Source organism: Grus americana, chromosome 1, assembly GCF_028858705.1.
Source record: "Grus americana isolate bGruAme1 chromosome 1, bGruAme1.mat, whole genome shotgun sequence".
In the NCBI taxonomy this organism is placed as follows: Eukaryota; Metazoa; Chordata; class Aves; order Gruiformes; family Gruidae; genus Grus; species Grus americana.
The window spans coordinates 199,909,365-199,925,362 of record NC_072852.1 but is presented as its reverse complement, the minus strand read 5'-3'; the positions used below and the strand labels follow the sequence as shown (position 1 = coordinate 199,925,362).

At 39.8% G+C, this 15,998-nt stretch overlaps 1 protein-coding gene across 4 annotated transcripts in view; it reads right to left on the bottom strand.

Moving 5' to 3' along the window:
- The window catches only part of CRYL1 (crystallin lambda 1), a 61,133-nt gene that overhangs the window by 28,295 nt on the left and 16,840 nt on the right, over positions 1-15,998 (bottom strand). For 3 of the 4 annotated variants that reach the window (XM_054824208.1, XM_054824225.1, XM_054824199.1), the window contains 2 exons: positions 4,293-4,454; positions 11-205 (listed from right to left, as the gene is read on the bottom strand). In XM_054824208.1, the coding sequence (XP_054680183.1) occupies positions 11-205; positions 4,293-4,454 (357 nt within the window). The remainder of the gene's footprint in view (positions 1-10; positions 206-4,292; positions 4,455-15,998) is intronic. The other variant, XM_054824218.1, reaches the window with a different exon arrangement.

Below are 15,998 nucleotides of genomic sequence, written 5' to 3'. Positions count from 1 at the left end.
AAATACATACACCCACAAGTCTCCAGGATTCACTTATCACTGCATACTGGAGCCGATTCAGGACAAACCCCTCAATTTCTCTGTTTAGTTTGACAGGAGACTGACCAATCTTCTTCATCAGGGCATATGTTCTCTCTGTAGTAGAAGGATCTGTTTCTGGATGAGGAACAATTTCAACCAACGGCACAAAGTAAGGTGGATTTACCTCAAGAAGAAACACAAAAGAAGAATGTCAATTACCAAGAGATTAACAGAACAAGTTAATATAAAGCATCTTTATAGCTTGCTACTAGCATGGATATTCTCTTGTGAAAACAGTAAGCCTGATCTTCAGACCTTGAAAGATTTCACTAATCCATTAAGAGCTGGTGTATTAATTCAAATTAAAAAAATAATTAATCTTGCATTAATTCTAACTCTGTTTAACCCCAGCAAAGTTCATGGAGCTACACTAAAGGTGACAGCACTCAAACAATACTATAATACTTTATACTGACTTGAGTAACTGATGTTTTCTCAATATTCAGGCTGTTTGTTGTTGTAAGACATATGGCCACCACCTGTCTTTCCAAGTGAAGTAAGGCATTTTCTTTTAGATATTCAAGAACTTTATAACAAAATTATTGCTAAACACCACCTGTAAGATGCAGCACTTGATAGATAAGCTGCTACTGGCCCAAGCCTGTAAATATATGCTAAACACAGTAACAGATATCACATAAAACATACTTGGAAAAAGTTGCAGAACAGGTTACCTTCAAACACTGTACCTACTTTAAAAAAAAAAAAATTTACCTCTCCCTGACTCTTCCCAAATGTAACTTCTCATCAAGTCAAGACTTTTGTGCAATATATTTTTGAAGTAATAAAAAATTCTAAAGAACATCATAGAAACAGCTAGAAGCTCTTCAGGTCATAGTGTTACAGGCACTAACACTGCCTGCATGCCCTTTCCAAAAGCAGCAGTCCTTCAGCGTCCTTCAGCCATAGTCTTAAGGTGTTAAACTCAGCTCTTGGTCTAGTTTCCAGGCAATAGAAAGAGCTAACATGTCATAAATTACTACCAGAAATAAAACTGACATTTAAAGGTTGGTAATTAAGTACTGATTCTTTCACCATCCTCCCTTACAGTCAACTGCTCTTAACTGTGCTCGTATAAATGCAAGTACAGGATTTAGCCACAGCAACGGGCAAGCAGCCCTTCCTCTCTATGTTCTTTCTTTTCAGTACTTACATGGTTCCTTTTACTGTAGGGTCTGACCAACGCATAATCTGTTATAGGCTACGTCTGCTCTAACTACTGATGTAACACACTCACTTTATCCTGTTTAAAGCGCCTTGTGTTCCAGCATAACCTTTCTCACATCAGTCTCTTTGGCAGTGCCACCACCAACGCTGAGAACGGCGTGACAGACACCATCACAGGTGTGGTGCCAGGCAATTTAGCAAGATTCAAACCACTGCTAGCACCAAGAAGTTCTCTGAAGGCTTTTCTAACGCTTAAGTATATCACAGGTTCAAATCAGGAAGAGGACAAGTTAATTGTTGAGAGAGACTGAGGCTATTATAAATTTCTTCCAAGATTAGTGTTGACAGTCATCTTATTGAAATATTCTGTTTCATGAACTTGGCACAGCGAGTATATGGGTGTGTTCATGAGCACACTGAGGAGACTTAGGAAGACAATTTTTTAGGAGTGAGATAATAGATGCTGGTAAAAACTAAAAGTGTAAAACACCGATGAAATTGGGGATGGGGGAAGGTTTCTAAAAATAAGAAGGGGAACGCAAAGCCTTTCTTCAGGGAGCAGAAGAGCTTACCTTACTCAGCCTAACAAAATGAAAGCTAAGAAAGGATGTGACAAAGTAAACACAGAGAAAGAATTAAGCTACATAAAAGCTGCCAACAAACGTCAAATTAATTTTAATGGACTGTTCATAAGATTGGGACAAAAATTAGAAGACAGAAACAACTTCCAACAGGAGTAGTGGAGTTAAAGAAAACAATCCAACAGATAGACCTTAATACATTTTTAAGGTGATTTGATTACATGGTTTCCTGTACAGCAAGGGACTTCGCTCTATGGCTCACACTCTCATCTACCTCATTATTGCTAGCTGCGTGACCTAGCAGTGCACGAGAAATGAACTGCTCTGCAGAAGACATCCACCGATACACTGCCTGAAACTGCTTGCAGGCAACAGCTGTACCTACAAGTACTACATGCATTTCTATCATACAGCTGTGCTATGGGGTTTCATTTATTTTCTTCTAAATACTGAAGCTATTGCTATGTTAAGAAAAGGGATGAGCTCATTCTGCCCTCTGGGCATTTAATTTCTCCTCAACACGCTCACCTGTGCCAGAGGCCTTACAACTTTTAGCTTTTAATTTTTCTGGTGTATCAAAACTTCTTCTTGTCACAGTGTCTTCCAGAGCTGCTTGCTTCCCACAGCCACCACTCCCTATGTCTTACTGCCACATTCAAGATGTTAGTAAGGCCATGGTTAAAACAAAACCACCAAAAGCCAACAACTACTACTAAGCAAGCATGTTTTCCGATATAACAGATGCAGAAAGGCCCCTGGCTCGCAGCTTCTCCAGTACACTCCCTTTAGAGTGAAGCTGAGATTACTAAGAAAATAGTCTCGGTTGGATTGCAAAGCCATTTCAGAACAATTAGATATTTTAAGGCACTCTAGTGTATTTGCTTTGGAAAATACATATATCCTTACAACAGCAACCTAGAAAATGTTTACACAGGGACTAGCTACTTTTCCAGATCTGATAAAACCTGGTTTCAGAAGTGCCTCCTCTGAAGACTGAAGCTCAGACTAAACAAGACAATTGGTACAGACCAGCTTGGGAAAACAGTAAGAAAGAGTAATATAAAAATCAAAGACTGACAAACAGTCAGAGAATAGGCAGAACCAGGAACTGGTTAAAAAAAAAATCACAGCTACAGTTACTTAATACAGAAGCATAGAAGAGACGTTATCTCTTCTGTTGCACTACAGAAAGTTACAACCCTGGAAATATGAGATAAGGAACTACTGAATTTTAGACTGGAGAAAGGCTAAACCTAGGCACAGATACATACTTTGAAGTTTGATTTATTTTTTTTTTCCAATTAAAAGGGGATGAAAACTAATTATACTGAAAGAAATCAATCCTTTTGCTTCTCAGTCACTCCAAGGCACAATGGTGGTGATGAAGGGGTGTCAGAAAGGGACTGACCAAATTCTCTGACAGCGGAGCGTTAGGCTACAGGTAGCTGTAGAGACTTTACAGTAAAGTAGCGCTGTATTTTTGTGTTCACACTATCACTCTTGAGCATGCCCAGGGAACTGACATTTACCCTGAGGGATGCCCTGGAGAGACAACATGTAGTTACCAATTTGCAGACGGCAGAGCAGTACCTTTCTCCAGATACTGCAAGTCTTCATAACAACAGTCTTCTTAACTGATCTGTCAAACACCAGGCTAACATTAGGCTAACAAATTCATTAGCTATTGGGTAGTGGAAAACAGAAGCAGTAAGAATCTCAGTGATTAAGAAAAAATGCTCTTCCATACTGAGGAGAGATGTGATAAACCGCTGTCTGGCAGCCCCACATAGAGCTCTACAGAGGCTCACAGGTGCCCTTCAGCATTTTGAGGTTCTGCTGCCACCTCTAGTCATGCCATTTCTGCATCACTGCTCTGTCCCAGCTGGTCACAAAGCATGCAAATTCAGCTGCAAGTACAATTTGTTCCACTCCATCCACTTGCTTTTCCTCTTCAGGTATACTGCTTCTGCATCAGAAGTCTGCAGAAACCCAGAGTCAAATCCTTCCATCTTTCATCAACACGACCTGACAAGCACATGCAAGATCCTTACTGTTACCCAACAGCAGCTGAAAAGGGATACTTGAAAAGACTAATGACGCCACAAGAAGAAAGTTGGGAATTTCATAGGTTTGTCTTCAAAATACAGAATTCCCACGTTTTGAGAGCCAGTAGTTTGAGTAACACACAACAATATGAGCAGAACAGCTTACATAGAATGTATCTTGAGCCAACGGTATGAAACATGCACACATCCTCTCAATTTAGTAGATGCTGCTGCTCACAGAACGACCAAACTAAAGCTTTTCTGAAGAGTTAGGCCCCTGCACACTAACGATGGCACAAAAGCACTCCAAATATCTTTCTATATCTCTCAATCTGCAGGGAAGAGTTTGGGATGCAGTTTAGTTAAACACCTGTACTACTACTACTACTACAAAAACAAAACATGCCATCATACTTACAGGATGTGACACAATACACTGCTTAACATGCTTAAGGCCAGTGAACAATTTGCTGGGTAAGAGACAAGAGGTCGAGCTGCTCAAGATAACATTGTCACCAACAATAAGATCTAACTGACCGAAAATCTTCCTTTTCAGTTCCAGGTTCTCCGGAGTACATTCCTGGAATAAAAACAAAAATCAGTATTAGAAGTCTTCTAGTTCAATAGCGTTTATCCATATATTTCAGACTTCACTGATCCCACCTTGACACCTAGGAACTCAGCACAAACCATCTATTTTAATCAGCCTAGATGTACCAGTGAGCCATAACACAAAAATACTTTCCCACATATAAAGAAATGGAAAGCCCAAGAATTTCTCTATAGAAGATGGACCACCACACACCACAGGAGATTTAACACAAAACAAATGATTCTGCTTTGTCTAAAATGTAGACTTATACTCACAGACAGAGATAACACAGTATGGATGAATAAGACCCTGTCTTCATTTTTTTTAAGAGAATCTCACATGATAGAAGTCAGTATTCTCTCTCGGACAAGATGGAAATGAATAGGTGTATCTCAAAAGAAGACAAACTTACAATCTCCACAACTATGGCAGGAGATTCCAAGGTACAGTTCTGGAACCTGCACTGAAACATCTCTCAGTGACCCTCACACTTGAAAAGCTTAAATACCTCCATTCATTTCAGCTCTGAGAAAGATTTCTGAAGTAGGATGCATGCTATCAGAATTTCTCCCAAAGCTATTGGGCATGTTCAACTTTGCACTATTGTATGAAATTTCACATGTATGAGCCAAGAGCCAAAACCTGCAGTCACTAGAATTTCGAAATTATGCCCAGGAGCCTGAAGGAGAGCATGCAGAATTCCACCAGTCTGGGAACAACGAGAACATGAGAGAATAACTACAGTGGATCCCACAATCAACAGGAAAGACTTCAGTCTACAAGAAGAAAACAGTGGAATGAAGCCAGCTCCTTTTCTGTGTGTTTTGGAAGGCTTTAAAAAAAAAAAACCAGGATCCTAAACTTGCAAAACCTCAGCTTTCCCCTTAACACACACACACACACACACAAAATACCTGCTCTTTTCCAACTCCAACCTTCTCCCACCTGTCAGTACTTCATTCTGTCCTTCCTGTTATGCTGAACTGCACATAAGGGTGAGGAAAAAGGCTATACATTTAATGTAATTCAAAATTTACACTTAATACCTGCAGCTTCAGACAGACTCTGTGGCAGAAATGCCCAGGGCCAGAGTTTTTAACCCGGTAAATGGGTTAAAAGTAATTTGAAGTCTTAAAAAATAAGCAAGTTGCATGGAACAGTACTAAAAGTTCCACGATGCAGAAGAGATAAACAGGGTCATTTAAGAACTCCACATAGAGCCCAAAGTAACAGACAGCCTTATCAAAACAAAATGATACTCTGCTTATAATTCCAGGATCCCTGCTTGTTGGTTAAGTTTAAATAGTTTCTTTTAGTAAAGCCAAAGATGAAGAGAACTCTGCAGATACTGTTCAAGCTAATAAAAGAGTTGCTCTGAATAGGTGTATTGTGAACTTGAAACTCTAAGCCTCCTCTCACATCAGATGATAATCAAAAAGGCAAACCCAAATCTGCTGGAAACTCAAACCTGCCATGGTTACGTAAGGTTTCTGAATGGGCCATTTGCTTGAAGTTTCTCATATAGTGTCATAATTGTATTCAGGTTGTTGGATCACTGCAATAAAGTTTCTGTCCTGACCAAGCATGCAATTATTTTCTCAGAGACACCAATTCCCTGAAGAACAGGGGGAAAATTAAGCTCTAAACAATCCATTAAACAGGAACCTCACTTGCTGTCAGTTATAGAGCCTAGAGAGGTTTGAACCTATTCTGTTTACCCTGAGAAAGAGAAGATCAAACAGCGAGCGGATAAGATACGGTTTTAAAGCTACCACAGTCTCTCTCAAAGAATCAGTGCAAAAAGGTTAGCACACACCTCTACGCATTTTAAGTGACACTGAATATTTCTGTGCCCTTTTTGTAGAGTAGATCACATTTCTCATTTGCAGTGAACGGTACACCTTTATTCCAAGGCCTGAGCACCTGAACAAGGTTGCTACTAATCCGACTTCAATTTAAACTTTATTTGACATCTTTTTAACAACAGCCTGATCAGAACATGACAGTTGTTAATTTTTAAAACCTACCTCCTGAAAGAGTTGTATTGAATTAAAGGCAAGAGGCATCACACTATTCAAATACATGTTCAGAGAACACATAATGGCTACTTTACCAGCCTACAAACTCTGAAGGAACTACACAAAGATAAACACATACTAGACTCTCTCCAGCAGACAACACTGATACCCAAACAAGGTGATTGAAGTCTAGTTGCCCCTAATTAAAAAGTTGCACTCATACGGCACAGCCCCTTGAATGCCAGTAGATAAAGCTAGGGACTTTTATCTGTTTAAATCCAGCGGCTTTGTGTTTTTGTACAGGCTCTTCCACCATGCTATCCGCCATCTGTGCTCCCACACGTCCACATTCACCTAAGGGCACAACTTCATTTACCTGTATTTAAATGCTGGCATCTACCCAGATTCTTTCTATCCATTCTCAGATATACCAAGGTAGCAACTCACTTGTACCACCTTCTAGGATACACCTCCCAAAGCACTATCTTGCAAAATACCTTCTCCTTACACTAGCAATGGGAATCACTGCCAAGGCCGTGGATTTACTGGCACTGGGAGGTGAAAGAAACAAAGCACGGCCTGAAGTAAAGCACTGAAACACAGTGGTACGGTCCCCAAATAAGCGGTACTGTCCTATACAAGCATGGAAGCAGTATAAAATGAAAGCCAAAGATTTAAACTGGCATGGAGGTCAAAGATTAGCAATCATTCAAGCAAGCCACTTTCTGTAAGAGCATCTGGAGATGCTGTCACAGGGAGCAGCATCAAGGCCTCTCAATAGCAAGTATGGAGTCTGACGGAAGTCACCAAGCATAAAGAATTGCTGAATAATGAAGACTGAAAGCCACAGCTGCACAATGATGTGTTCCCACCTCCTGACTAGATTCTGGCTGCTGCATATTCAAAACATAATCAAGAAAACATTTCCTCCCTGGCAATCTTAGTATGAAGATTTATGACAATGCAAATTTCTGCAAGTGAAGATACAGATCAATCTTGAGCTCTCTTAGAACCCTTTTCATTCCCAGACTGTATCACATGCCATGGGATTTTTCCAAGCAGATTTTGGCCTGAACAGGCCCAAGTCCTCTCTCCTAAAGTCTAGGGTTGTGATCCCACTTTTTGCCTTGCTTCTACTCTCAGGATCCTCAACTCCACGATCTCATTGGTCAAGGCTTCCCCCAACCTTCACAGCTCCAGTCAGTTCTTCCTTGTTTGTAAGCAGAGGTCCAGCACAGCATGTCCCCTCTTCTGCTCTTCAACCACTTGTGTCAGGAAGTTACCATTAATGCATTCCAGAATCCTCTCAAATTGTTTGTGCTCTCCCATGCTGCCCCTCCAGCAGAGACTGATGTGGTTGAAGCCTCATCATAAAGACAAGGGCCTGCAAATGTGAGGCTTCTTCTAGTTGTCTGAAGAAGGCATTTTCTTCCTCATCAGGTGGTCTGTAGCAGACATCTACCACAATGTCTCTCACACTGATGGTCCTGTTAATCCTGACCTGTAAGCTCTCAACTGGCTCCTCATTCAAACTGAGGCAGAGGTCCGTGCATGCTAGCTCACAGCATGTAATAAATACCCTGAGCAGCTGTTCCTCTCCTACCTTTGTCTTACACCACTTAACCCCCAAAGGCTGGACTCCATTGACATGAAGAACAGCCATGAAGTGCAAGAATGCCCTATAGCCTTGCCCTACCTCAGTTGTGGCTAGAAAATTGTTTTCAAGAGTTCTGTGACCTCTTTCTTCCTAGTAAATTCAATGGGGCTTCTGTGGTGACCACACCCACCCCCCAATCACACACCAACCCCCCCTTTTTCTCACAGCTCTGGATACATGATATGCACCAACAGGATGCACACTGGTACATGATGCCACAAGAAGTGCTCATCAGCAGAAAGAGCAGCTGACCTGTGGTTTGGTCTCAGAGCACAAGCTGTAAGTCTGAACTTCTGGTCTGATTTCAGATCGTAACTAACTGCGTAGATAAAGCAGTTCTATAAAAGCTGGCCCTAGAGCAGAGCTAGCTGAGGATCTCACTAGTACAGTGACATCCTCCCAATGAGGGACGCTTGACCGCATGACACTTAATTGTGATTGTGTTATTACTGGTACCAAGAACAATAATAATACAAATATCTGTATTACCACAACTATCTGTATAAGGTTAGATCTAACATAATAACTACTAGCAAATATTTAGACACTTAATAAACATACATTTATTGGCAATCCTGATGTTTGATTGATACAGTTCCTTTCTAAGTGGCCCCCAGGGGTTACTATTCTTTTATCTCCTACTTTCAGACATCATTTTGTGGACATTGGTTTGGTATTGTACATATACCTACTTTGCACAGCTGGGCAGAAGTAAGATGGTTGAGGAGGAATCTAGGTATTCAACCGAGCTTGTGATCACCTGACTAGAAGGCAGCCCAGATTTGCCTCCTTGGCAGTCTGAACCTTTACCAATGCATAGCCAGTCAAAGCAGTCAGGTTATGACAGCTTCAAGTAGGAGGCAAACTGTTTAGAAGCCATAATCACTTTGATCGCTACAAGGATGTTCTTCATCTTCTGCAGTGAGATGAGAATCTCCAAACATGCCACAACCCCTGGTTCTGTTCCTCTATTTATACACGTATAATTTACAGCATTTTAAGTGGTCTCAGCTTTTCAGTGTTGCAATTTAGCTGAGAATTTTGAGGCATTTCTGTAGAACACTTCCCAGAGTTAAGCGACAGCAATCCTCTCCTCTCGTAGAGTGAGGACATAGCAGCAGCTTTCAGAGCACCAAACTCTCTCACAAACTGGACTCAGACTGTCAGCACTCCTGTGACAGGAACACATTATGTCCAGCTTTTTGTGGGAATACACAGATCTTCACAAGATTAAGAAACAAGGAGTTCTGAATCTCAGAAAAACAGCTTTTCTGAAAGTTTTGATGCCTAATCCATTTAGACAAATATTTTCATTATCTTCTATAGTTATAATCTGCTAGAAAAAAAAACACTTCCCAGAAAAGACTTCAGGCCTAATTGTTTTATTTTCAACCTACCAAATCACTTTAGAATGTCCTATTTCTAAAACAAAGCCTGATTAACAAACTTACATAAAGCAGGGACCTGTGAGTTTTAAACAGTATTCAAGTTTCTATAGAAAGACAGACATTAAAAATACCCGAAAAGGAAACCTGGAAATTTAATTAAATGAAACAGATTTCAAAGCACTATTACTATAGCTAGCAATGTACAAATACAACTATTCCATATAATTTTGCCACATCTAAATAATAATGAAGAAAAGATTCTTATAAAAACAGTTGACTTCAGGAAAAAAGGTACATATGCTAAAATAATCTCCCTGCAAATTAAACTGTGCAATATTACAACCAATTCTGTTCCCCTCAATACTACTGGCAAAGTTGAGGTTACTCAAGTTATCAAAGCGAGATTGCATCTACTTACACCACTTGCGGATGCAGACAGACTGCTGTGTTTCTGTCATTACCATCATTTTATAGAATCCATGTCAAAGTCAAATTATATTTTAAGCAAAGTAGTGTTTAAAATACTAGCGATAGCAGTGAGCATTTCAGTGCTAATTATTACTATTTGTATTGACTTGCTGGTTTGATCTTCTCCTGCAGGGTTTAGGTCTACATTTCTGTTGTAGAAGACTAAAGATGCATCTTCTATTAAGGAAACTGGAGCTTATTACTTTTGTATTCCATGTCAAACACTAGTGTGCATTCTACTCCGTAAACAAGAGTCAAGCAGTAGGGAACTACACAACCTGCAATTAAAAAAATGTGACATTTTGACTGCAGAGTTTGGGAGTTCAGCTAGTGAAACAAGCAGAGAAATAAAATGGTATTTATAATATCAGAACAAATTATTACATCAGAATATCAATTTTGCATCTGATATTATTGTTAACCATTATGATTTAGCTCAATCTAAAATTTTTCATGCATTAAATAGGTTTGATAATTCACAAAATTCAAAATTATTATGTATTTCAAATGCAAATACTTGACTACAAGTATTTTGGACTTTTCCATCATGCTCCTCACCAAAATGGCAAAGTAGTTTTAGATGCCAAATAAAAATGCATCGTTTCAAACTGCAAAGATGGTGGGGGGAAGACACATTTACTTCAGCCTCCTTTCATAAAGTATTATTACCCTCATCACAGATTAAAGGCAGGGACAGCAGCTGGGCAGGAGACACACTCTTGCAGACTACCGTACAAGTTTGGGACACACCACAGAAACATGAGACACGTACACACAGCTGTTACTGAAGAAGTCCCCAGGCTACTGCACACCTTTCAGTGTAGTATCAGCATTTTGATCAGTTAAAATAATTAAGATGAAAAGAAAAAACACACCCTCAGAAACAACTAACAGCATAGACTCTGACAATTAACACAATTATGTTAGAGCATGACTAGAACTCAAGCCCCCAGCAGCTTGGGTCATGGGGAAAGCAGGGGGAGCAACCTGGCTGTGCACCACAGCGGGGAGGGAAGGTTATGTGGGACTTGACCCTGAAACACTTGGAGGTGATGCAAGAACCCAAACCACATGGGATACACACAAGGGAACAGAAGCTCATCAGGTTGTTTGTCCCTTTTCCCCCTGCAGATATTCATTCTGCATACCTGGGTACAGAGCTTCCTCCAAGATGGTTTCAAGCACATGTCCAGATACCAGATCTTTAACAAAAATATGTTTGGTGACAAAAGACTCCTTAGATGTAAGCCAACTCTAGTTAGCCCAAAGCAAGCCATACAACCTTGGCAACCAAGACTTTACTTTCAACCAGAACAAGAAGTGGTATCTTGTAAGCCAAGGGTAAGAAAGCAGGGTAAGGACAGCAGCTCCTTCAACTGAAAAGCAGACTGGCAATTTGTTAATGACGGAGCTGCATTATCACTTTTTGACACAATTATAAAAAAATATAAATAAAATAGAAAGGCATGGTCACATATGTTCACATCCTAGGGCTTGAGCAACAGACTTTCTACAGGTAGGTATGCACAGAAGTAAAATGCTTAACACCGGTGAAGAGAAGGAATCATAGCACATGAGGATTTTAAGAACAGGTTAACCCATTTTTGGCAGACAGTTGTCTAGGTATGACTGATCCTGCCTTGGGGCAGGAGTTGGACTAAGTAACCTCTGAAGGTTAAAAAAAAAAAATAGGGCTATAACTCACTTCAAATCTAAAGAAGTGGTAACTTCTTAGTTGTCTTGAATTTATGAGCTCATACCAGTGTGAAATCTGATGCTTCTTAAATCACTACCTCTTGAGTGACATGCAAAGCTGTCTACCACATGATACTGTACAGGTAAATAACACTTTGGTGAGGTGAAATCCAGTATTTGGATGGAAACATTTTGTACTTTCCTAAAGTTCAGAAACATACCCTGTTAAGGAACTGGAGCAATAAAAATATCAAGTTACTGCCATTTTATACTGTTCAGAATAAATGACTGAATCACAAGTGTCTGTTCAACCTTTAGTACAAAATACAAAACAGGGTATGAGGAAGTAATAGTTTTCAGAACTACATTTTCTAAAAATCAGACTTTCAGATTTGGGAAGGTGTGGGGGAATTGTGTGCAGATTTTTGTTTTGTTTAAAACAGTATCATGCCATGAAGGGCTCCATCTTTTTCCATGGTGTTCATGTGCCCTACAAAAATTTTCAGACAGACTAGCTGATCAAGTTGCTACAGAAGAGATGAAGATCCTTTTTGTTCCTTTAGGGAAGGGCAGTAAGATCTCAAACAGGTTGATTGACATCCCCCTCCCCACATCCTTTGAGAAAGGATCAGATCTTCTGTTTTCTTCTTGTGTGATCCCATCCACCCTGAAAAATAGGCAAAATCATCTAGGAAAGACAATGGAAATACAATATAGCCATAGAAAAGAGACCAGGGAGCACTGAAAGAAAACCTGAGGAACAAGATTAACTGCTGGACAGGATGACAGTTATGGCAACGATGACCTCCTGTAATGGGGACCAAAACCATATTCAAGTCTGTAATGGCAGACAACCACAGGATAGATGGGGAGTGAATGTTAGAAAGTTTGGAAGGACAAAAGTCCTTTCAGCGGCAGTACCACAGCAGTGGCACTGGCAAGCTGTTTACCCAAACATCGTCTTTCAGTTCAACTCAAACACTGACTTTATCAAGTATTTTACAGCAAGTCTTGGAGATCAGACTGTTTCAAACCCTAAAAATCAGGAAAAGAATTTTCTCAGAACTCTACAAACACAGCGAGTCAGGTCACATTCTTAAAACCAGCTCCTTCAGAAGCCAAAACATAGCTTCTGGTGCCTCAGGTCAGTGTTTAAGATAAGTAGGGTAAAATCAGGCCTAAGGTTATATTTACCAGGTGAGAGTAAACAGACCCATGTTTGTCTGTCCAGTGCTCAGAGGTGACCAGTCCAGAAGTAGCCATGTTACTGCAATGCTTGCACACTCTGCCATCCTGCAGCTTTGTATTTACAGAAGTACATCATTAATGCGACTTCCAAACCAGGACGGTCTTCTCTCCTATGAGCTCAGGGCAGCTGAAGACATCTTCACCCATTGCTGTCTGCAGATATTACCCAGAAATAAAAAGGCTCCTGAAAGCCATCAGGAAAGTAAAACAACAGCTAGTGGTAGAAACTGGTACCCGACAATCAAAGACAAATTTTTATGACAAGAGACAAGATACACCTCCTGTCAAATCTCCAAGTCAATGCTGGTTTCTCATTCTGAGGCACCACTGGCTTTTTGAAAGCTGTTTTTAAGCTGGTAACACTGTTTTCCTAACAGTTCTATGTCTAACTGGGAGAGATAAAAGAGTCACCAAGATCTAAAAGATTAGGCTGAAGATGTACCTATTAGTGTTGTTATCACTAGTTCAAAAGAGTTTGCAAGTGTAATGGGGGAGGAAGGAGGGGAGTACACTCTCTCTTTTTAAAGAGGGGAGAAAGAAAAAAGATACTGTTCTAAGGCTTTCAGGCAGAGTTCCTTCAAAAGCAAAAAGGATAAATACCTTGTGGTAAATATCTGAGGTATGTAAGTCATAAACTTAATTTCACCCCCTTGCCAGCCTGCTTTGTCCCATGCCTCAGCACAACTGACAGGCTGAGAGATCACCTCTCAGCCACCCGCCATGTCCGGCTTCAACCAGCCCGGCCAAACCTCAACTCACGGGCATACACAGCAGCTCAAGTGTCAAGAGTAAGATTTTACAAATAATTAGTCATCTTCTCCTCCTCCGAGCGCTAGTAAACTTTATTATTCTCTTAGTAAATTGTTCCAAAGCAAAGCACTTAAATAAGATACATCTTCATTTTACTAGCATTGTGGTAAGAGATCATACAAGTGCCACACTAATTTCTGTTCAGCTTATACCATTTAGGAACTAGACACACATCCACTCAAATATGTTTTTAATAGTGAAAGGAGTACTAATAAAAGTTTGGTACCCAATAGTCACATAAAGACAAAAGACAAAAGTCATCATACATTTATGCAGGAAAGTTAAGAGCACAATATTAAGAAACATTTACCTCACCCAGGATAGTCCTGTGTCAGGGATATTATAGTACAAATGTATCCATTAATTTGTCTCTATAGACTTTTCAGCTAATGGAAAAGTTGATGTAAAGCACAACAATCAAGACAAGTTACCTCATAAAAATGTTCAGGAGAGGGAATGTATAAAATAATATGCATCAAGGCATACTTTGTTTTCAATGGTTCATGACATTACTGTTATGAGTTTTCTTCTTACTCAGTCCTAATTATTTCTTGCCTCTTTTTCACTTTTATATAATCACTAATGTCATTTAATAAGTTCCACTTTTTACAACTTCATCCCATTTGTTTTATGTCCTATGAAAATGGCATAGAAGGCAGCTGTCTACAGAATTCATTCAAGAAGTGCAAACATCAAGGAAATTTTTAAAGCTTGGAGTGGACTTATTCCACAAAGACCAAATTTGAACAGAAGTTAAGATTTAACTGACTGAAATCTAGGGTAAAGAAATGCAATTCTCATGAAAGTCTTCTAACAAGTTAATGAGTAGGTTATATTATTAAGCAAGATAGAGTCCTCTATATTGAACTAACATTAATGCTGAACTAACATTAAACTGATGTTCTATTTTTTTAATTAACTAAGAGTCAGAACATTTGCACTCTTAAGTTACAATAGTCCATTTTGTCCTTCCAGGTTCAAAGCTGCACTAGGCAACGTTTCCAAAGTTTAGTACGGTTCAGCCAGAAAGTAGTCTGTACATTCATGAAATAAGGCTGTGAGCTCAGAATTAAGGTTCTTTTAGATCTATTCCACCCCCTTCCAAGAGCAAATTAAAGACTAGTTCAAATTATTTGCCCACTTACATTGTATATTTGTTAACACTTTGTATCAAACCAAAATTTGATGCTATGGTTTGAAACTGATGAGTTGATATGAATACCACCAACAGTGTTTCACACATACAATTTGTTACCCACAGACATACTACAGCTACTTCATTTTCTCGTTTGCTTGTTCATTTATATGCTTAATGACTACATGTTAAGAGACATCAAAAGGGTTAAGGGAACATGAAACAGTACCAGAAAGCTTGAGTTACCCCAGGTAGATTGTTAGTATCCAGAGACTAACAACATACCACCACTGTCTTCCAACTACCTGAAGGGAACACAGAGAAGCCAGATTCCTCTCAGAGGTCCATGGTGGTAAGACACGGGGCAAGAGACTAAAGTTGCAAGAAGGGACATTCCAATTACATATTAGGAAAGAAGTTTAGCAGTGAGGGTAACCAAACGTTGTAACAAGTTACACAAAGAGACCAGAAGTGTTTAGCCTTACAGATACTCTAAACTCAACTGCACAAAACCTGAGCAAGCTGATATAAGTTGGTCCTGCAGCAGGCTGGACCAGACCACTTCCACAGGTCCCTTCCAACTCAAAATTACTTTGATTCTGCAACACTTGCTCAATGACTGTTTCATAGATCAGCTGACGGGGGGAGGGACAGATGATGCAGCCCCTGATTTAATCTGAAGTAGCATGCAGGACCTTGTTCAAAAATCTCACTGCTGAAGAGCCTCTCAAGAGGAGCAATAGCATACTAAGATTCAACATCTCTGTAGGAGCAACAAGAGCCAAGGACTCCATCACAGCTGCACTTAGCTTCAAAAGAAGATACCAAAATAAAAGTGCGGATACTAAGGTGTTACAAAGTTGGCAGTAAGAAGGATCAGATCCTTACAGCTAGCACACAGAGAAAGTAAAGACACCATATGGACACACCAGGTAGTAAGAAACACCTGAAGGAGCAAAAGAAAACAGGAAAAACTAAGGGATTCTACTAGAAACGAAGAGGCAGCTTTCACAAAGTTGAGACAATACCCAAATGAACATGGCCATGTAGGATTTAATTTGTCAAAATAAGACTAAACAAAGCAGACTCCCCTCCTCCCTGCAATTTAAAAGA